At 53.4% G+C, this 21,495-nt stretch overlaps 6 protein-coding genes and 1 non-coding gene across 7 annotated transcripts; 3 read left to right on the forward strand and 4 right to left on the reverse strand.

Moving 5' to 3' along the window:
* Positions 1-1,630: 1,630 nt before the first annotated feature.
* MYCTH_2299512 (uncharacterized protein) lies at positions 1,631-5,083 on the forward strand. Its single transcript, XM_003660746.1, has 3 exons — positions 1,631-4,386; positions 4,558-4,700; positions 4,774-5,083. Exon 1 carries the CDS (start codon positions 1,704-1,706, stop codon positions 4,377-4,379), a length of 2,676 nt encoding a protein of 891 aa, XP_003660794.1. The 5' UTR covers positions 1,631-1,703; the 3' UTR covers positions 4,380-4,386; positions 4,558-4,700; positions 4,774-5,083.
* Positions 4,993-5,066, reverse strand: MYCTH_t26. Its single transcript has one exon. It is a non-coding gene; the product is annotated as a tRNA-Lys (tRNA).
* A 791-nt stretch (positions 5,084-5,874) lies between the features above and the next one.
* On the reverse strand, positions 5,875-6,459 carry MYCTH_2124493 (uncharacterized protein; the record flags this gene model as incomplete). The annotated part of the gene is made up of 2 exons (XM_003660747.1): positions 5,875-5,986; positions 6,239-6,459. The coding sequence occupies 2 exons, from the start codon at positions 6,457-6,459 to the stop codon at positions 5,875-5,877; spliced, it is 333 nt and encodes a 110-aa protein (XP_003660795.1).
* A 403-nt stretch (positions 6,460-6,862) lies between these two features.
* MYCTH_2108176 (uncharacterized protein) lies at positions 6,863-8,718 on the forward strand (the record flags this gene model as incomplete). The annotated part of the gene is made up of 6 exons (XM_003660748.1): positions 6,863-6,889; positions 6,967-6,983; positions 7,057-7,655; positions 7,741-7,753; positions 7,845-8,490; positions 8,614-8,718. 6 exons carry the CDS (start codon positions 6,863-6,865, stop codon positions 8,716-8,718), a joined length of 1,407 nt encoding a protein of 468 aa, XP_003660796.1.
* A 259-nt stretch (positions 8,719-8,977) lies between these two features.
* On the reverse strand, positions 8,978-11,614 carry MYCTH_59388 (uncharacterized protein). The gene is made up of 3 exons (XM_003660749.1): positions 10,156-11,614; positions 9,679-10,089; positions 8,978-9,515 (listed from the first exon to the last, which is right to left on the reverse strand). Exons 1-3 carry the CDS (start codon positions 11,401-11,403, stop codon positions 9,420-9,422), a joined length of 1,755 nt encoding a protein of 584 aa, XP_003660797.1. The 5' UTR covers positions 11,404-11,614; the 3' UTR covers positions 8,978-9,419.
* A 525-nt stretch (positions 11,615-12,139) lies between these two features.
* On the forward strand, positions 12,140-15,709 carry MYCTH_2299516 (uncharacterized protein). The gene is made up of 2 exons (XM_003660750.1): positions 12,140-12,404; positions 13,080-15,709. Exon 2 carries the CDS (start codon positions 13,171-13,173, stop codon positions 15,472-15,474), a length of 2,304 nt encoding a protein of 767 aa, XP_003660798.1. The 5' UTR covers positions 12,140-12,404; positions 13,080-13,170; the 3' UTR covers positions 15,475-15,709.
* On the reverse strand, positions 15,710-17,125 carry MYCTH_2299518 (uncharacterized protein). The gene has a single exon (XM_003660751.1). The coding sequence runs from the start codon at positions 17,099-17,101 to the stop codon at positions 15,944-15,946; it is 1,158 nt and encodes a 385-aa protein (XP_003660799.1). The 5' UTR covers positions 17,102-17,125; the 3' UTR covers positions 15,710-15,943.
* Between the last annotated feature and the right edge of the window lie 4,370 nt (positions 17,126-21,495).

Here is a 21,495-nt window from a genome sequence, read left to right on the forward strand (position 1 = left end):
GTGTGGAGGAGCGTTCGGGACATGGATGTCACTGCAAAGGATTTGCGAATCCTCGCAGATAGTGGGAGACTCAGCGACGCTATGCGACTTGCCCTCGACGTTGCCCTGACCCTGGCTTAACCGAACATGACGTCCTCCGGGCGATTCCACTCTTGCCATGATGAGACAGCTGGATTGTCTGGCGGTGTCGTGCAAGCTCTCTATCAAGCATCCCCTTTGACGCCAGACCCCGGAATCACTGGTTGCTATCGTCTTACACCTCCCCACGCTTGTTCCGCATCGCCGTCAACAAAGCTGAGCCGGTCCTGGAGTTTCACATGAACGGAGATGCATGTGGACCGCCTTTCGATTGTCCCCAGCCATTCCGAACGACTCTAGTTGTATCTTGGCGTTCCGTTGATACAGACTTGGCGAGTTCGAATGGTTGACGACGATGTTCAAGGGCATAGATCTACGAATCTAAGCAAAGGGGGACGGATGCCTGCACTCTAACAAGATCTCAAATGCCGTCATGCCGAAATTTCCTGGGATTGGTGCCGGCCAGCCAACCCCCAACGCAGTATGAGTTGGGAAGTGATTAAGCAAGCGTATGCAATCTGTAATCCGTACTCCACGTGTGTGCGTCAAGAGTACCCTCGCATCTCTGTGAGGTTTCCTTCGCTAATAAGCGTCGAGTCAACGGCGGCCAGTGTCGGCCATCCGACATCAGGAGCCTTAAACTGCAACTAAGGGCCCCCCAGTTCCCGAGTTCCAGCCGGTAAGGAGCAGCATTGGCTGGATTGCAGTCGTAGGCCTCCACAGAGCCCAATCGTTGGCTTCCAGTTGCCTGCAATGCCTAAACATCGTCCACCACATCACGGCGCCCCACATCGATACATCGATTCATCTGTACATTATCGGTGACACAGATGCTTTGCAGAAAGCAGGACATCTCGCGATATCGGGTCGTGACCGGTCACACATGGCCTTGTTGCTGCCTTGCAGCCGCCTAACATGACAGCGGCAATCTTCCGAAATGAGTTCTTTGGCAGAGCTGTATATTGCAGAAATGGAGGCACCAACATGCAGATGAGAGGGAGTTGCGTAGCAGCAGGAGAGGATCGTGGTAGGTATGATATGTACAATATCTGGTTGTGTTGGTTAGCCCAATGCCCACGGCTCTTTGGTTCGTCTGATCCAACGCTCTCGCGCAAAGCGGCACAGAAGTTAGCAGGCCTGTGGCGAGCCCGCGGGGCACGAAAAAACGGGCGCTGGGGCGGCCTAAATAAGCGGCCTTGTCATGCAAAATCACGGCGGCAGCATAAAGGCGGCAAAAAAATCTGAAACGAATAATTCGGGTCGATCACCTTGCGACCATTAGGGTTGACGCGATTACCGCTCGCCGATTGCGCGAGCAAGAAGAGGCGAAGAAGGAAGACCCTTTGCAGCCCGGCCTGACAAGGAAACAAGGCGTTTCCAGGCTTCCGGGAGGTCTCCAAGTCGGGCGAGGCTGGGTGCAGCATGCATGTCAGGCGTCGGCCGCCCACGGTGGAGAAGACGTTGATCCAACTGGGTCGCCCTCCGCAGCCCCCACAAAACGCCCCGCGGCTTCCCGCCCGTGCCCCAGCGGGTTCTGAGCTATAATCCCGGCCTAACTTCAACCATCGCTATCTTTCTGTCCGAACACGCGCGACATCGCCTATCCTCGCCTTCTCCCGACCCGGATGGCTTCTTCGCAGAGAAAGACAGGAACGCTCAAAAAGCCGGCAGCCAAGGCGAAGACGAAAAAGCCCGACGGCAAGGCCTGCAAGGGCAAAACCAAGAAAGCGCTGTCGGCGCCCATCCTGGGCCTACCAGCCGAGATCGTCCTGCTTATCGACGAGCTGCTCGACCTCCAGGACCGCCTCGCTCTTGGGCGCACAAACCGCTGGTTCCACTCCATCATCAATCCCGTCATCTATCGCAACAATGTCAATCTCGCCAACGCCTCGTGCCTCTTCTGGGGCGCCGAGAACGGACAGTTGGGCACCCTCAAGCACGCGCTCGCCGCTGGCGCCGACCTGAACGAATCGGGGCCTCTGCCGCGCAAGGCTGGTGAGGCTGATGCCACCAGCGACACGGAGAACGACGGCGACGGCGATGCTGACGATGCGGGCGCCGAGTTGTTCGAGGAACCCCCCGACCCCAGCCTGCAGCCGTACTGCACCCCGCTCCACCTCGCGGCCAAGAACGGCCATCGGGACATTGTCGAATGGCTCCTCGACAACGGTGCGGACATCGACGCACCCTCGTACCGTGTCTGCGAATGCCAGTCGCTCAAGTCTGGGAGGCATCCCTCGCGACGGCTCTCCGAGTGGCCTCGCTGGCGCGCCCTGCACACCGCCATGTGCAGCCAGGAGCGGCTGATCGCCGAGTTGCTCATCCACCGCGGCGCCTCGCTCGAGCTGGACGCGTCCGAAGGGCACAATCACACGGCCCTCCATTCGGCCGCCGCCAACGGCCTCATCCCCGTCATCAAGCTGTTGGCGCTCAACGACATGAATCTCGACGCCAACCAGCGCGACGCCTGGGGGAACACGGCGCTACACTACGTCGCCGAGATCTGGAGCCCCCGCGACTCGGCCGACATCCGGGACACCATCACAAAACTCCTTGCCCTGGGCGCAGACTTGGAAGCTCATAACGACTACGGCCACACCCCGCTCCTGAATGCGTGCTTCAGAGGCAACTTTGCCGTGGCTCACCGGCTCGTCAGCATCGGCGCGAATCCGGATCCGCACCGCCACATACCTAACTTTCGAGACTTCCGGCCGCTGTACTACTGCATGCTGCAGCGTGCCGAGTTCTTCGACATGGACGACGCGCCGGTCAAGCACGACGAATTCGAGGGGAACCGTGTGACGCTGATCAGGGCCCTGGTCGAAGCCGGCGCCGACGTGAACGCCCAGTTCGACGTGCGCACTCACCGTGGCGCGACGCCGCTCATGCTTGCCTGCGAGCTCGCCGAGCCCCGAGCCGTTGCCACCCTCATCCAGTGCGGCGCCGAGATCAACGCGCAGGACCGCAACGGGCGGACGCCCCTGTGCTACGCCGTCACGTTACGAGTGGACCACCGTGGTGAAGTGCCCGAGATCGCGACCATCATGCTCCGACACGGCGCCCGCATGGACATTGAGGAGGAGCCGAACTGCAGCCCGCTCGATACTGCCATCAAGCACATCCGGTGGGCGGAGGACGACGTCCTCGAGGCGATGCTGAAGGTGGCCAACAGGAACAATCTCACCGAGGGCAAGCTTAAGGAGGCCCTTAGGAGCTGCGCCTCGTGCGGGAACTACAAGGCATTGAAGCTCCTTCTTGAGTTTGCCGACAGGGTGTACGAGGTGACGGACGCCGACGTTAAGGACTACTTGTGTCGTATCATTGAGCAGAACGACCCGTGGAACCAGATCGAGACATTCAACTGCATGATGGACTTTGGGCGGCCCGTCTACACCAACGAGATGCTGCTGCTCAAGACCATCATGCAGCAGAACAGAGAGCTGAGCCTGGCGGTCATGAGCCGCGGCGTGTCCATCAGCGAGCCGAGATTCCACGGCGACCAGACATACCTCCATCTCGCGTGCCACTGGGGCGACGTCGAGGTAGTCAAGGCCCTCCTGGAGCGGGGTGCCGAGGTAAACGTTTTTGACCGGGAACTACGGACGCCGCTGTCAATCGCCGTGAGCGAGAACTACCTGGGCATCGCGATGGCGCTCATGAAGGAGGTCGCCGACCCCTTCCTCGTGCCCCCGGACGAGCTCCTCCAGGAGCTCTACGGCGACGAGGACGAGGATGAGTGGCGCTTCGTCAAGCGCAGGTACCTCACCGCCTTCGACCTCGCCATCCGCGACGACCGAGTCGACATCGTCCAGGACATGCTGTCGCGCTACGCGCTGCCCGACATCGCGCCCCGGTCTAAGTTTACTTACGTCCACCGGGCCAGCCAGAACCCTAACCCAACCATCCTTAAGCTCCTCCTCGCGAAGGGTGCCGACCCCGCCGGCGGGGTGGACTGCCCGAACCCGCCCGCCGTGGCCCTCATCCGGCGCGTGTGGGACCAGCCGCGCCTGCCCGACACCGGCATCAGCATGCTGCAGACGGCCAAGATCCTGCTGAGCAAGTGCGCGGGCGGCGGCATGCCCTGGGACATCCTCAAGGAAATCGCCAGCGCGAAGGTCGACAACGACCCAGACAAGAAGGAGCTGCGTCGGGTGGTAATGCGCGAGCTCGGGCTCCGCGTGCAGCTCCAAGACGGCGTCGTCCAGAGAGTCGGAGTCAAGTGCATCATGACGGACGAGGAGATCCAGCGGCTTGGTCTGAGGGAGGAAGACCCAGACGGAGTGATAGAGGAGTATTCGTAAATGGGAGGTAGTAGCCGAGGGGGCTCAACCTCTCTTCCGTCCTGTTATTTCTTTTCTTTTGCATGGGTCAGCCGGGTGGGGGTTATCGTTCTTTTCTATACCCATATTGCGGTATGACTATACACCATCACGACGAAGGTGCGATATATAGTGAGTACTGACACACGTTTTGCTGCAGGATCTGGGTTTGGGTAATTACCTATGGGCTGGAAAGCGAGTATTATATCATGACGGTTCCATTCTCCTTTTTTTCCCTTCGCTTTTTTTTCTGTCTCGTCTACGGACGTGATAGGGACACGCACTGGGATTATTATGGATTGGGTATCTATCTATGCACATCGGGTAACTTCACTCGGCAAAACAGCAGTGTTTCAGCGATTGACGAAATTGACAGGTTTGACGATGGGATGTACATGATATTTATCAAGGACTTAACGAAGCAGCTTTCATGATTTTGCGCGGACCAAAAGGGGGTTGAGCTGAAGAAATAACGTTGAGCAAGTGAGCCAAAGAGCGGGGAAATGAAATGAGATGCAGAAGTTACTCAAGAGGGAACTGGAAGAGGACTTCCAGAGTGTAGAAAAGCGAAAAAAAAAAGAACCACACTCCTCTTCGCCAACGGCGAGACTCGAACTCGCAACATTCAGATTAAAAGTCTGACGCGCTAACCGATTGCGCCACGCCGGCTACGTGAGACAACCAACATCTTGGGGTGAGCTGCTGTCTTGATGTTTCCTTAACGGATGTGTGCAAGGATTGGTTCCTTCGGCGTTGTTGAAGCTGGATATAACTCTTATTAGTTCCTTCAGGTTCTTCTCGGCCGATGGAGGACCTTATCTGAACATGAATAAGGGAGGGCAAATTTAATTTTCTGGTAATCGTCAGCTTGGAGACACCATAGTCAACTCATATGGCATATTCATTTTCTGCAGTTGCTGCCTAGTATTTAACTGACCTCCCCAGGGGATGAGGTTGTTATTCTTTTTATTGGAATTGGCGCGCTTTTGAGTAGGTTCACAACCCACTGACAAGACGTTCCAAGGGCGAGAAGTCAGTTGAACTTCTAGTTGGATTAAGCACTCTTCCGGGCATAATCATTTCGCTCGCGTGCTATCAGGCTTCTATCCCTCCTGCTGGACTATAATTAAGGTAATGCTTTGGCTCCTGTCCGAGGCAAAAGAAATCCTTCAAACTTTCAAAGCGAAAGCTTGTATCGACGATAGATGATAATTAATTACATGGCACAAGAACAAGAGGGTCTTGAGAATGGCCCGCCGTGTCGCAGAGCAAGAAGGGCGATGTGCCTGAGGTAATTACTTGGTGCCTTAGGTGTCTGGCAGCTCACCCGTCTCGCACAAAGTCAGCGAATAACGACCAGAGTTAGAGTCGAAAATGTGAATGAGGCAGACAATGTTTGATTCGGGCAACCATCCAAGCCCTAAGCTAATGACTTTCTTTTCGCATCTTCCCCGTCACACACCTGGAGCAAACCGGTCTAGATATTTGACGAAATACCCGGTTGAATCTCTTCCAATGTCGACAAGAGATCGTCAAAGAACTTTTTCTGAATCCGCCGTCCCCAATCGTTTGTAACGTGGCACGCAGGGCTGTGCAAAGGTGTCAGCACTTCGTTGGCTGGCGATCAAACGAGCAAAGGAGCCGATAATTATTTCATTGACCGAAAACAAAACAACCAACCTAATAATTAGACAGAACGTGGAGGGGAAAAAGAGAAGGGAAAGATAAAAACGAGAAAATGGGGGAAACCAAAGAAAGGCATCAAAAGGAGAAGAATAAGAGGAAGCTCACGTTTGAACGTGGCGGTTGTTTAAATACTGCCCGTTGCTTTCGTCACCAACAAGCCGTGATAATAGAGGGTACGACTGCCCTCCTCGGTGGTGCGCGCCAGAAGCTTCTGGGATGTCCTGACGGACAGCGACTTGCCGGTCTCCCTCTCCAGGCCGGAGACGCAGTAGCTCGGTTTGGGCGTGTCGAAGATGACGAGGCGGCGGGGGCCGCCGTCGCCGGCGCGCGAAGCCGAAGCGGCCGAGGCGTCGCACCGGGCGGCGAGCTCACGCATGGCGTACAGCACCAGCCGCTTGCTGAGCGAGTATTAGCGCCCGGTTGAGGCCAGCAACTCCTCTTTGGCCCGCTCGCCTTTGTCCAGGTTCCGTACCGCCATGATGAGCGTGCCCATGCCGAGGCGCAGCAGGTGGCGGCTTGTCTCGAACCCCAGGCCGGTGTTCGACCCCGTCACGATGATGGTCTGGCTCGGCAGCCCCGGGTGGGCGCGGGGGAGGGGCAGCTTGACGAGGAGCTTGGATGTCACAATGGTGCCTGCTCTATGAAGGGCTGTGAAAGCGGCTATTATGGTTACGGGGGGACAGACTGGCTGATTTGAAAGGAAGTGCCTGTGAGTGACTAAGAGGGGTGGGGATGAGAGAGAGAGAGAGAGAGAGAGAGAGAGAAAGGGGCGACGATTAATGAGCTCGTCGCACCCGGCCATGGGAGTGAGGTGCCAGAGCGGCTCATACTTATACGCCGTTTTCGTTGCGGCGTCCTTTCACTAACACTCCGACATGGCCAGACGGATATAATAATTACGTCCGTTGCGATCATTCGGCAGGTCCAGGTGCAATCGAGCTTCGCCTTGCAACAGCTGTGTTCGACGAAACAGGCCCTCGTCGTGCCATTACGCGGGCAATGTCCGACGTGGCGAGAACGGCAGCAGCATCCCCAAGGCACAGAATCTCACAGAACGCCTGAGGAGACTTGAGGCCCTCGTCTCTTCATTGGCGACCAAGGACCTCATCATTCAGCAGCGGGAGCGGACCGACGGACACAGGTTCCCACCTGAGGAACCAAAGCACACTGATACCTCCCTCGGAACCGGTCCAAATGACGGCAGTCAGGAGTGCCAGAGCAGAAGAAGAAGCTTGAAAGAGCTAGAGCTGGAAGCGGCCCGGCTGCGGCAGACGCACGATGGCCAAGTCAACTACGTCGACCCAAGTCACTGGCTGTCGATCCTCCTCGATATCCGCGAAGTTCGGAAGCAGCTCTCGCCAGAAGGGGCCTTCCTGCCGCCGCAAGGTCTCCCCAAGAGTGATGGAGACGGGACTGTTTGCGAACCTGGCTCGGGAAATCCCGACGCCAGCTCCGGGTTGAGCATGGGGTTGGGTGCCACGAGCCTCAACGAGATACTCGGGTCCCTGCCGCCCCGGCCCGCCTGCGACAGGTTGCTGTCTCAGTACTTCAACTCTCGATTCATGGTCTTGGGTGGGTTACATCGCGACCAGACCTACCGAGAACTCTGGCTGACCTGATGATTATGAATTCGACCTGATCTGATATGATTAATTAGGCATCATTCACCCGTACGAGTTCCAGAATGAAGTATTGCCTCCTGAGCACCCTCGCTCCCTGATGCTCGCTGGCCATCCGCATGGGCTACCACCGCGACCCGAGCGCGACGGCCGACATCACTGCCTTTGAGGGCGAGATCCGGCGTCGCGTGTGGATCAACCTCTTCCAGCTGGGCGCCTTGGTGTCCTTCCAGATGGGGTTCCCCAGCATGATACCCTCCGAGCACTGCGACGCCCAGCCGCCGCGCAACCTCGACTATTCCGACTTTGGCGCCGACACGGCGACGCTGACCCCCTCGCGACCCCTCTCGGTCGACACCCCCGTCGTCTACCCATCGCCAAGGCTGGCGTCATGGCCGTCTTCAAAAAGATTGTGGCTCACACCCGCTCGCCCGCGCGGCCGACCCTCGACCGCACCGCCGCGCTCGACGTCGAGGCAGGTCTGGGCGGAGGCGGCGACCAGCGCAGACGCTGGCGCCGGCATGGGCATGCTCTCTTCCTCCGAGGCGCACACCGCCACCTTCGCGCTGGACCTGATGCTCCGCAAGGTGTCGGAGAAGAAAGCGGAAGCGCTGTTGTCGGGGACCACGGCGGCCATGACGACAACGACGACGCCAAACCACGCCGCTCCTGCGCCTCCGTTGACGGCCGACATGTCGTCTTCGTCTCCGCCTTCTCTCTTCGGAGCAGAACTCCCCTGCGCCGATGTCATGTCAGACATCATTGACGACGCTACGGCGCCAGACTGGGTGAGTACACACTACTCTCTCATCTTTCGTTTCTCTCTTGAACCAGACTTGTCGCTCTCTCGAAAGCAACAAGCGATGCCGTGCAGCAACTTCTGACACTGGGGCTCAAATCGATTCTCACAGAACCTCCTCGACCAATACTTTCAGAACCCTACGCTCGAAACGGCCGAGTCTGCCGACTGGAATCAAGACCCAGCCTTCCCTTCATATATCTTTGGCCTAGAGTGAGGAGCGATATGTGAACCAGGAGAGGGCACTTGAGCCTCTCCGATTCCCGGCATTTCGTACTGTCGTTATTTGGGTAATTAAAGAGGTGTTGGCTGAGCCGGGAAATGAAAAAGGTAGTTTTTGGGGCCCGCTGACAGGAACAACGCGAAAAAAGGGTGGCGCTGGCACACTTCCACTCATGAGCCACTCACAACTCTTGCCCATGGCCACCACAGAACCCGGCTCTTGTCCAGGGATACAACGTAGCGGACGTAAACATGAGGGGGCTCGCCACTGCATGGATTGATTCGCGGCGACCTTAACCAACAACTAGTCTCAACACCAGGACCGCCCATACAGAAAGTACACCACCACTCCCTGTTTACTTATAGCATACAAACACCAGACATGCCTGGGACGTATCTCTTCGAGACACGACGCCCACAGCGCCTATCAACAGCCATCCCATCCTTCCCTTTCCTTACCTCCTTCCTTCCATGACGCCAGTCCTAAGCGATTAAAAAAAATTGGTATGAACCCTCTAGCCACCACCAACATAGTCCATCGTAGCGTTACCTGGCCCCGAACGACGGTTCGCGCGCCAACCGGCGCGACTTGCGGGGGGTTGCTACAAGCCGATCTGCTGCTGCTGCTGCCGCCTCAGCGGCTGTGGCTGCGGCTGCGGCTGCGGCCGAATCTGGCTTGGAGCCCTGACCACCCACCTAGAATGGCCGGGCGTCTCCGGCGTGTAGCAGTTTGGTCCCGCGGGGTAGCTTTCGGTCGCGCTCGTACAAGAACCCGCAATTGTTGCAGAGGGACTGTGCGTGGTTCAAGGGTTAGTCTCAACAGCAAGAAGGACCGACGGAAGATATGAAAAGGAAGATACGGTAAAGAACAGAGTGAAGAAAAAGACAACAGAGAAGAGAGGGAAAAAAAAGGGGGGGGGGGGGGGAAGGGTCAGGAATGAACTCTAGAACGTACCCTCGGCCCAAATGGCCCGTCCCTCACCGCCCAGACACTGGTACCCCACACCCTACAGTGGCTGCACCGCCAGTTCAACCTCTCGGCCTCGGTCAGGGATCCGCCGCCGCCGTAGCCCTCGCCCGAGGCGCCGCCGGCAGGGGTGCCCCGGCCGCCGGGGGTTCCGGACCGCCAGGCGGCGGGCGACAGGCTGCGGAAGCGCTTCTTCTTCTTGTTGCGCTCGCCGCGGCCCATCCGCTGCTCCTCCTCCTGCTCGATGAGGCCCGAGAAGGCGAAGCCGATGGGCACGCCGCCGGCCATGCCCGTGTTGCTGCTGAAGCGCGCCGTCTCGCGCCGCAGCCGCCGGATCTGCCGCTCCCGGTCGCCCTCGCGCTTCTCGATCTCCTCCTTGCTCAGCGTCTCCAGCTTGGGCTCCCACTCGTCGGCCAGGTGCTCCGGGTCGTACCGCCACCCGGCCCCCTCGCCTCCGGCCGTCACGGCCGCGTCGTTGGGGAACTCGCCCGCGCCGCCGCCGGCCGCCGCCCAGCCGGCGACCAGACCGCCGGCCTCGCACGCCTCCTTCTTCAGCTTGAGCACCGCCTCGTAGATGGCGTGCGTCATGGCGGGGACCCACTCGCCGTGCAGCCCCAGGTCGGCGCACGTCTGCTTGGCAAAGATCTCGGCCGTGCCCGGCGGGTGCAGGAGCGACCACTCGAACTTGTCCGTGTACACCTGCGACGAGAGGTTGATGTTAAGATTGATAATGCAGCGGTACGTGTCGTCCGGGCTGGGGTCGTTGTCCGCCGCCGTCGCGCTGTCCTGAGGCAATGGAGTTGCCGCCGCCGTCACCTCGCCCTGGCTAGTATGGACGACGGCCGGAGTCGACGTGCCCCCGGCGAGTCGGGATGGGGTTGGGGGGATGGTGCTGCCGCCCATCGGCGTGTCGGCGCGGCTGGCGGCCTGGTTGGGCGCGGGTGTGGAGGAGCCGGGCCGGGCCGGGGCCTTGGGCGCTTCTTGGGCATTGTTCGCGCGGTTCGTGCGGGTGTGAAACAGAGGATGGAGGGCGACGCCAGCGTATTCCTCGAGCTGGGTCCGTATTTGTTTGCTGATCTCGGCGATGGTCGAGGCGCGGTTGGGCAGGTCGAGGTCCTGGACGAGCTGGGTGGCAAACATGTCGGTGGTGATCAAGGTCTCGTGGAGATTCCACAGGAAAGTATCGCGCAGACGGTACGGTACCGTCTGTTCCTGGGGCTTGTAGAAGGGGTGGTTGAGGTCGACCGGCCCCGGCGCGGGGAGTGCGGGCTGGGGCGTGAAGGCGGGGATGTCGAGATCGATGCGGATGGGGATCAGGGTGAGAGGAAGACAGGCCTGGACGTAGTTCTGGGCATCTGACCTGTTAGGCCGCATCTTGCCCATCCAGTCGCGGTAGATGCCCTGCACCTCGACCGGCTCGGACGTGTCCTTGCCGACCTTCTCGCTGGGGTCGACCTTGTTCGCGCTGTCGTCGCGGCGCTGGCTGCGCAGGCCGGTAGGGCGGCGGCGGTTGTCATCCTCATCGTCGTCGTAATCGTCGTATCCGTCCTCGGCGTAGTTTATGATGGTCGTACCCCGCTTAGTGGTGCGAGCGAGGGGGTTGGAAGGGGCGGCGCCGGGGATGAGGGGCTGAAGGAGGGCATTGTTGTACGTGCGCAATCGAGGCGCGTAAGATGAGAATATCGCCTGCTGCGACTCGGAGCGCACCGCCATTGTCGAATCGAGAAATTGCGTCGGCGGTATCGCGCTATTTCATACCGGTCGCTCTTTTGCGCCGAGTCGAGACGACGGTGAGAAAGTGAGTTAGAGAGAGAGAGAGAGAGAGAGAGAGAGAGAATGGATGGAGCACGGCGATACGGTTGGCGCAATTGACGACAGATTTGGGAAATGGTCACAACTAGTATGTTTGAGTCCGAACGGGAAGGCGTGCGGTTCAGATGCCAATCGTTGGGGGGTGGGCAGATAATGCTAGGGCGTGATTGAGTTGCGACTTGCGTTTTGGCGATAGCACTTTCCTCGCTCGATACATGGACAAAACGCGACGCATCTCAAGGTGGGTCTCGAAGCGAGAAAGAGGTTAGTGGATTCCATAGGACTGGAGCAATGCGCCGGGGGCGCGCCGAGCCAGTTACGTAATCACGCCGCCTCAGCCCAGCCGCGCACCCCCATGCATATGAAGCCAACTAGTGTACGGATTAACTACAGAGAGGTACGTACTCTCTGTAGGGAAACTGGTTGTGTATGAATGCATAATAATGCACATTTCGGGAGGAACTACGAAGTAGCAGGACTCAGAAGCGGAACAGAACTTTTGACCAGGAAATAATTACTTGATTCTGACGTTGTGCATGCATTGGCTTCAAGATCTTCTAGCCTACCTATTTAATGGGACTAAGCCCGTGTTGAGAGTCGCGTCTTTGTATTTTATCTCATACCTCCCTCTATCATAAGCAGCCCACACTCCAGTAATCCAGTAATCCAGGCTGGAGGTCAGAAACATCCCACACTTGCCGCTCCGAGCTTGTGATCTATCAATCTGAAAAAAAAAAAAGCATAGCTCTTTTTAATCTTCCGGCTGGGAGATACCGTCAAAAATTGAATCATTAGCCTGCGCACGGCATTGAATGGAACGGGCACCTCCCTCGCCTCTGCTTGGCCCCCCACTCATTCTTCAGGAGCAGCAGCTCGTTCACGAGACACTACATATAGGCAAGGTATGCGGCTTACCAAAGTGCATATTTCGCCCGCGTGTTTCTACGTCTTCAACGGTTCAACAAATTCCTTGTTTATTGGACAGGCGCGGCAGAAGCCGTACAGCCCACCGGCGCACCGAGAACGGGGGGTCTTACTTAGCTGTTTATGTGGCAACCGAGTGCTTACTATACTTTTGAGCTCAGGCAGGTCATCTGAGCGGCCTTACCTAGAAGAATGGTCCTTCGGCAAGCAACTATTATCCCAGGTGCTAGGAATCTCTCACCCAGAGAGTCAGTCCGTTCTTTGACCTTCTGTTTTTCTTTCTACCTCTCCTCACATAATTACTTGCCGTCTGTGGCATTGTCTAATAATCAATTGATGATTTTTCATCTTCTCTCAGAGTCTAATTATCTTCTCATTGCCTGCAGCAATTAAATACCCTCAGTTATCAAAAAAAAGAGCTGAATGCTGGAGCACACGTGCCATATTTTCCCAGCCCCATTCTCTTTCCTTCAGGTCACCTGCCTAGCACTTCTTAACCAAGATTCTCAACTCAGATTCCTTTTTCCTTGCCTTCTTTCAAGGCTGGAGAATCACTCCTATTCTGCACTTTGCTTTTCCTCCTCCTCCTCCTTCTTCTTCGCTTCCACTTCTTCAGCCCGCACTTGTTTAAGCACCATTGCTTACACATCCAGGCATCAAATAATACTTTGCTTCGCAACAAATCAGTTGCATTCATCTGCAATCATGCTAGATCAGGTTGTGTCTATGCACAACCACAGCAACATGAGTCCCCGTGACAGGAGTGCCCAGGACAACACCGCCGATATACGCAGCTGGCTTGAGGCAGCCATCCTCAGCGCCAATGCCGGGCTCTCCGCGACCTCTCCATCTGACCCCAAGGAAGTCGCGGGCATGGAAAAGCGACCTAATACCAGGGGTGAAGTGGGGGAACCGCCCATGGCAACAGCAAGCTCAGAACGGAAGTCGAAGACCTCTTCCGTTGTGGGGGTTGAATCGACCACTGCCAGCTACCAACGCAAACTGGCAACAGTCCGTCGTGTTGCCTCTGTCACCACCATCAAAGACACCTATCAACTCCTTGCTGTCGACGGTTGGAAGGTGTTGGCCAACGAACGGGAAGAAAAGAGATTCGAGGCCGGAGAGTACGTCTTGTTCCTTGAACCTGACGCATTTCTCCCCGCTCGCTCTAGATCCGAAAACCTCTTCGCAAAGGTCGGAAACCCCATCACCTTCGAGAGAGAGGTCGGGTACCGAGTTGGTACCTGGGCGATTCGCGCGGGCGACAAGGAGGTCGTCTCGCAGGGACACGTTTTTCACCTTTCGGATTTCCCCGACATTGATGCCAAGGTCGGCGACCTGCACTGGAGAAACATGGAGATGAGTGAGCAGGAGTTCACGGATATGATCCGTGAGATCGATTTCTCGCGGGACTTGGGAGTGAGGAAATGGGAGAGCTTCCCTGAATCCGGGAGCCATGCCAGTCCGGTAATCGAGAGCCCGGCCTGTGGCACTCGCAATTCGGACGCCGAATATTATCATACCGGTTTCGAGACAGAGGACGACAACGGTCGCATTCATAGGCACGCAAACGGCAAGACCAAGGCTCAGTCCGACGACGCCCAAATTGCAAAATATAGCGACGGGTTTCCAACCTCGAACCCAAAGCCGCCGTCCTTCATCATCAAGGCCGACATGGAGCGGGTCCAGAACTGCCCGAACCTCTTCATCAAGCCCAAGTACAAGCGCTTTATCTTCCAGGAGTCCGTCAAGCTGGACGGCGCCTCCATGACCGTCTACTTTGTCCGGCACGACGCCGGCATCGACCTGCCTCGGCTGCCCCCGCTGAATCCCTCCAACGAGCACACCTTCCTCAAGTACGCAGTCCACCCGAACGGCCGTCTGGGGGTGTGCACGCGCACCCGGGATCTGCTCCCTCACCTGCTGCCGTGCGAGACGGGAGCCAGGGAGGCACCGGCAGCGTCTTCGGCCTCGGCGCACACCCACTACTGGGCGACGGCCATCGCCGCGGGCCTGCACCGGATCCTGCCCTCTTTCGGCCGGAGCATCGCCGTCCAGGCCGAGCTGGTCGGCGCCACGGTCCAGGGCAACCCCTACAACTACCCGCAGACGCCCGGCGGGCCCGAGCACGAGCTCTTCGTCTTCTCCATCACCGACATATCGCCCTCCTCCTGGGCGGCGACCACGTCGTCGACGACGACCACGCCCTCGTCGACGCGCATGCACCCGCGCAAGGTCGAGACGTTTTGCCGGCGGCACGGGCTGCCCCACGTGCCCGTGGCGGGCTACCACACGCTCCACTCGGTCGCGCGCGGGCACGAGACGCTGCTGGCGCGGGCCGAGCTCCGGCGCGGCGAGGGCCTCGTCTACAAGAACTGCGCCGACGGCCGCTGGTTCAAGGTCCTCTCGACCCGCTGGATCCGCATCAAGGGCGACGAGCGACACGCCCGGGAGCAGGCAGGCAACGGCAACGGCAACAACAGCAACGGCAACAATAACAAAAAGAGGAAGAAGAACAGGAGAGCCGATGCCGCCTCGGCGCTGGCGGACAAAGAGGGCAGCCGGCTTCCTCGCTGCTGGCTGGCGCCCCGCGAGGTGGTGGACGAGATCCTGGACATCCGTGACAACCTGGACGAGTGGGTCAAGAAAGATGAGGGAGTGAGGAAGTGGGTCGAGTGGATGAATCGGGGCTGTCGTGGCGACTGGCCCGACGTCGGCATGTTTGCAAAGGGTAGTAGTAGTGGTGGTGGTGGTGTTGGTGGTGATAGTGGTCCAAAGGAGGATGACGGGACTCAGGAAACGAACACGAACAGCGCCACCAAGGTGGAGGACGCCGGTTCGTGTTGTGGTCAGCCGGAGATGGACGGGAATCCCGCCGAGACAAACATTATCGACGAAGCAACGGCCTCCACCACCGCAGAACCAAAAAAGGATGAGAACGCCCAGAAAGACGGCAAGGATGGCCGCCAAACCGCCGGGTTTGGAGTCTCGGAGACGAAGCGCGACCAGCTGGTGAGCTGGCTCGGGGTTGAGGGGTTTGGCCTCTGATCACTCCGGGACAATTCGATAGGATGAAGTACTTTACGGGCGGCATCTTTCAGGTTGTGGCACCTTTGCTGCTCATCATGGCTCCGCTGGTCAGAACTATTATCAACATCCCTAGAAGGCAACGAATTAAAGATCAGGTGGACGATCATCAACTAGACTCGCCCGGAGAGTTCTTTTAGGGAGCTCATCTTACTATAGGTATCTTCTCGGCACGCAAGCCATATGAATGATTAATTACGTCTTGATTTCACGATTCACCAACGCAAGTTCTACCTTGATGCCGTGCTCATTATTCTGATATATATGCATGTAACCAGCTTTTAATTATTAACGTTAATACACTGGTCTAGCTCACTCTGGCCGCGACACAGGACTACTCGGGATGTAACTCATCATCAATCAGCGTCTACAACTGATAAATTGAGTAATTATAATTAAGCCCAGTCGGAATCCTCAACACGGCCCCATCTCAGACGACAACCTCCACCCACAACGGCACATGATCGCTCCTCCCGCGTTCCTGCGGCGTGTCCAGGATCCCGGTCGCCCTGACCCTCCCCTCGTCCCACAGCCGGCGCGACACGATGATCATGTCGACCCTATCGGAGCTGCTGCCCCAGGCGCGCGTGCGAGGGTAGTACGTGTACCGCCGCTTCAAGCCGTGCAGGGCCCGGAAGACGTCGACCCCGTCAAAGAAGGGCTCCTGCTCCTGCTCCCCCTCCTCCTGCTCCTCTGCGGCGGCGGCCACGTACGCCCCGGCCCGGCGGTTCTCCTCCGGGGCGAAGAATTTGGCGTTGAAGTCGGCGCGGTTGGCGCAGTGCTGGCGCGGGAAGATCCGCAGGCTCGGGTGGCCGTCGGGCGGCCCGCGCGCGACGTTGAAGTCCCCCGCGACGACGACGCGGAACCCCCGCCGCTCGAGGGCCAGGCACTCGTCGCGCAGGGCCGCGTGGAAGGCGAGCTTGCGGTCGTGCCGCGTGCCTGCCACGGCGCCGGTCTTGGGGCAGCGGTAGGGCGCCGCCGTGCCGTTCACCGCGTAAACGTTGACTACGGCCAGCGGCTGCTTCTCCTGTTTCTTGTTCTGGTGGGCCGCTCGGTGTCTTTCGTCCTCTTCCTGGCCTTCCTCCGGTATGGTTGTCGCCGGCACGAGGTGGTTGTTGTTGTTGTTGTTGTTGTTGCTGTCGGTGGTGGTGGTGGTGGTAGTGCTCGCTTCGGGCGGTGGCGGCTTCAGCTCGACGATGCTCACGCGTCCCTCGAGATCCCAGTCGACCTCGCGGACGCGGGCGACATGGCGGCGCACAAAGTCGGTCCGCAGGATGGTGCCGACGCCGTACAGCCTCCCTTGGAAACCCCGCGCGTTGTACTTGTCGCGCGGCAGGACGCCGTCGAGGGTGTAGGTACGGCTGTCGGAGAGCGTGTCGCCCCCATTGAGAGGGCTGTTGAGGGATGCGAGCAGGGCGGCGAGAGCCTTGTCGTTTCCTTGCTGGATCTTGAGCTCCTGGAGAAACAGCACCGTGGGCCAGTTGTGGCGGGAGAGAAAGGTGCGGAGATTCTCCGGCCCGGGCTGAGTCGAAGTAAGTCGGACCCCCTGGATTCGGAACACCCTACCTTTCGTACAGATGCCACACATACACCGCTACTTCAACCCAACCACTTCAACTTACTATAACTTGGTCAGTTCTTTTTCAATCAACCCCAAACTTTGCAAATACCTTCAACAGTTCAATATAGCTTATACTGAACAGGATATTCAAGATACGCTCGCAAAATACTACTCTAGTCGCGGCTTATTACGAAGTATCAGCCACGAATTCGGCATCCCTCCTACCACTTTATATAGTCATATCTAAGGCTCTTAGTCGCGTTCAATTACAGCCGAACCGTAATAGTCCCTTAGTCACGTATAGGAAGAATAGCTTACCTAATAGGTATTGATCTAAGTTGCCCTAGGTGTCCTACCAACCTATACACAAATCAGGGAGTTCGCTAGCCGAATACTCTAGGCATAAGGAGCTAGCTATACGATAGTCGGAAAAGGCTAGATGACCTGGTTCCTTTGTAGAAACCCTATCCTTCGAACCTAGCAAGCCTATAAGATAGATTTAGTCCGTATTAACGGTACCACTAATTTAGTCATATATAGTTAGTGGCTATAGCTAAATATCCTAGCTATTAAAGATATCCTACTAGCTAACTATTAGAATATAGACAAATATAGTATTATAGAAGGATAGGAAACCAACGGCTTAGTAATTAGAAGTACTTAAATACGTTTAATTTAGCGGAAAACTCCTAGTTTACGTACCTAGACTTTATTCCTTAAGTATATCTTTATAATAGGGATATCTATCCCCCTAGTCGTTATCTTCAGGGGTAGGACTCTTTAATAATAGTAGTTTCCTATTAACAAGAGTAAATTAAAGGACTAGAAGTTTATAGTAATAGAGATAGGCTAGACCAATCGAACTATTATAGTTAAATGGCTCTAAGAAGTCTTTATTCCTTTTACCTAGCTAGAGGATAGTTCCTAGTAACGACTTCTAATATTAGATAGCTATAATAGCTATATAACTAATAACTTTATATAGTTATATTATAAGAATAATATCTAGTTGCTCTTTTTACCATTATATACTTCCCATATCTTCTAACTATTAGATTTATTAATCTTCTCCCCCCTAAAATATACCTACCGGAAGCTCTTTAATAATATAACTTCCTAGACCAAGTTATTGGTAATTAGTAAGCAATTAATAATCAAATATATTATAAGGGCTTAGAAGGAGGCTATTATATCCTAGAATATCAAAGTAGGATAGAGGGTATCTAGGTTATAGCTAGTTAATATAGCTAAACCGCTAATAAATAGACTTCTATTAGAAAATTCTAATAATATAATTAATACTAACAAATAGCTAGCTTTTATATAGACTCTAGAACCTATTTAATACTCCTAGCCTTCGAAAGGAGCCATTAACCTAGTTTTTAGTATACTATAGAGGAAGTCAGACTTACGTAATCAGCTAACCAACCTAGCTACTAAGACTTAGTACCTCTCTATATATAGGCTCCTATTTAGAAAGGTTAAAAAAGCGTTCAACTAGAAGAACTTCAAATTAGCTTAGCTACATCAGGAAAACGAAGCTCTAAAGGCATAGTTAGAAGTAGTTCGGCTATTAAAGAGGAAGAGGGTAATTATAGATCCGAACGAGCAGTGTTACGGAAATATATATACAGATACCGCCTAAGCCACTAGCACGAATAGGCTAATCAAGTCAAAGGAACGAAAGGACCAATTACAACATAGGAAGCATAGTGATCACTACACTCACCAGTAATCAGGGTAATCACCACCATACAATCACTCACGATCACCATAATTAGGAATGATCACTAGGATTATATATATATATAGATAGTCACTCGTTACAATAGACTCTAAGAGTTTACTAGTAATAGCAACCCTTATAATCACAGTACTTATACTAAGCATTGCTAATTACTATGAGAGATAACTCTAGTGTTATTATAAACCCTTTAGCTTTACCGAATCCCTTAGACGACCTGCTTACTTGTCCCGCTTAATCTACCTTTATCTAAACCCTTTTAGAAGAAGTCTAAGTTAGGTTTGTCATATATTGCTATTACTCCCTTTGTTCTATTATAGTTTAGAATAGAGGTGACTTTGACCTTGCTATCGATATAGCTACTAACGTTATAGCCAAATAGCTGCTTACCTAGCTTAGTTAACTCTATTAACAAATCTAGGAGTTAGACTAGAGAGATAAGGTTATTTAAGCTTAAATTAAAGAACTCGAGAATAGCAAAAAGCACTTATAGAAACTAGTTAATAAGGCCTACGCTAAAATCAAGGTACTTAAGGGTACTAAAGCGAGCTATATTAAGATCGAACCACCTGGCAAATATAAAGGAACTAAGGAAGATCTTATAGGATTCCTAACAAACCTCTGATCCTACTTCCGGCTCAATAATGACAAGTTTCTAGACGATAAAGCTAAAGTCCTCTATATAGCTATAAGACTAGAGGGCAAGGTACTTAGATAGTTTAAGCCTATATAGAATAACTATCTTACTAAGGAAGATAAAGATAACTAAGACGTGTTTATATAAGCAGTTTTTCAATCTTACGACCATTTTAAAGAAGAGCTTTAGAAGGTTTTTAGCGACAAAGATAAGAAGATTTATATATAAAAAAGACTTACTAATCTCTAATAGACTAAGTTAATAGCCTCCTATACTATATAGTTTAGATAGGATATACTTAAGTCTTAGCTTAATAATAAAGCATTAATATAACTATTCTATAATAGCTTAAAGGAAAAAGTTAAAGACAAGCTATATAAGTATAATTAGCCTAAGACTCTAGATAAATATATTATATAGGCTATTAGAATCGATAATTAACTCTATATACAAGAGTAATAAAAATAAGGTTAAATAAATAGAATTATAGTTAAGGCTAATGATAAGAAAAAGCGAGTATACGTTAGTACCTTATATAAGATATACCCTAGAGCTATGGATATAGATATAATATAGAAGCAGGACTAGAAGAAGATAACTAAAGACAAGTCTAATGTTATCTACCATAACTATAGAAAGAAAGGGCACTATAAGCAAGAATGTCAAAGCCCGAAGAAAGAGTAGAAGACAGTCCCTAGAAAGGAAATTACAGCCATCAACAAAACCACCAAGAACATTATTAAAGTAGTAGCCACAAGCTACAAAGACAGGGGTAGTAATATAGATAGTCTTAGACACGATGGTAATGGTAAAGACAAACAAGCACTATATTCTAAACTAGTCATTATAGACCTAGAGACAGGTCTTACTAAATAGGATATAGTAGGAGAATACGTATCGCCAATTTCGATTCTCCTAGCCTTAAGGTAGTAGGGTTTTACGGTTATATAGAGGTAGGATAGATCGTAGACAACCAATACCTAAGGAATCGAAAGACCCGGACCTAATGTTCCATTCCTTTAGGAACGAATCAAATAGTACTATAATAAAGCTTTCTGGCTTAATATAGAACTATACAAATAGGATAGATGCTTGATTTAACTTATCTAATAGAGTAATAAGATAAAGGACGAGATAAGGGAACTCTAACATATTATAGAAACTATTAAAGGAAGATAACTTATAGTATATAATAGGCCTAATAGCTATATCGAGTACCTTAATGACTAGTAACTTAGTAGCAACGTATAGAACCTAGAATACTAGTTTATATATACGAACCGTAGAAAAGACAAATATATATAGAAAAGCTACTAGAAGAAACATTTCTATCTTAGCATTAGGGTACCTATAGTCTACATATAATAGGAAGGATTTAGGAAAGAATTCTAATACCTCCTAGGCAATGTTACACGATTATACCCCTAACACGAGGCATATACGCAAGTGCCCTAGTTCTAGTATATAGCATACGAATGCCAATACCACTTCCGCGACAAATTCGAAAATAATCACTGGCCGACCTAACAAGGAAATAAGGACAGAAGCTTACGCCCTATGGAATAGGTCTATAATATAGGAAACAGAGCGGCCGAATTGCTTCAAAAGATCGAAGCCCGCGATCTAGAAGGCATTACGATAGTTCTAAGACGAGCCTGGCCTAGGTACTGCGGAATAGGATAAAATATATAGGACTTATACTAGAGTAACGATTACCTCTATTATATAGACGAAAAGAAATCGCGAATTCGGGAGCTTTAGATGAAGCTATAGTATATATAACGGAAAGTAGAATAGACCTAATAGTAGGAAGCCGTAAACACTTAATGGCTTACGGAAATAAGCACGATTAACAAAGCTACTATTAGCCGAACAACTAAAGAGGTTAGTACTAACCTAGGAAATAGGTCAGGGCCCTCTAAGGGGCCTAGAAACCATTAATGCCTACGTAATGGCAAGTGGTAGTGTAATATAGGAGGAACTAGTATAAGAGACTACTATATTAAGACTTCCTAGCAGAAATATAGGAAATCGCCGTAA

The sequence above is a fragment of the Thermothelomyces thermophilus genome, chromosome 1, assembly GCF_000226095.1.
Source record: "Thermothelomyces thermophilus ATCC 42464 chromosome 1, complete sequence".
Lineage (NCBI taxonomy): Eukaryota > Fungi > Ascomycota > Sordariomycetes > Sordariales > Chaetomiaceae > Thermothelomyces > Thermothelomyces thermophilus.

Excerpts from the sequence above, each read along its gene's own strand:
- MYCTH_2299512 (XM_003660746.1), top strand. The coding sequence starts at position 1,704 with ATGGCTTCTTCGCAGAGAAAGACAGGAACGCTCAAAAAGCCGGCAGCC.
- MYCTH_59388 (XM_003660749.1), bottom strand. The coding sequence starts at position 11,403 with ATGGCGGTGCGCTCCGAGTCGCAGCAGGCGATATTCTCATCTTACGCG. Across the intron at positions 10,090-10,155 it reads AGTTCCCCAACGACGCGGCC|CCCAAGCTGGAGACGCTGAG; the intron begins GTGACGGCCGGA and ends GACGAGTGGGAG. Across the intron at positions 9,516-9,678 it reads ACGGGCCATTTGGGCCGAGG|TCCCTCTGCAACAATTGCGG; the intron begins GTACGTTCTAGA and ends AACCACGCACAG.
- MYCTH_2299516 (XM_003660750.1), top strand. The coding sequence starts at position 13,171 with ATGAGTCCCCGTGACAGGAGTGCCCAGGACAACACCGCCGATATACGC.
- MYCTH_2299518 (XM_003660751.1), bottom strand. The coding sequence starts at position 17,101 with ATGTGTGGCATCTGTACGAAAGGTAGGGTGTTCCGAATCCAGGGGGTC.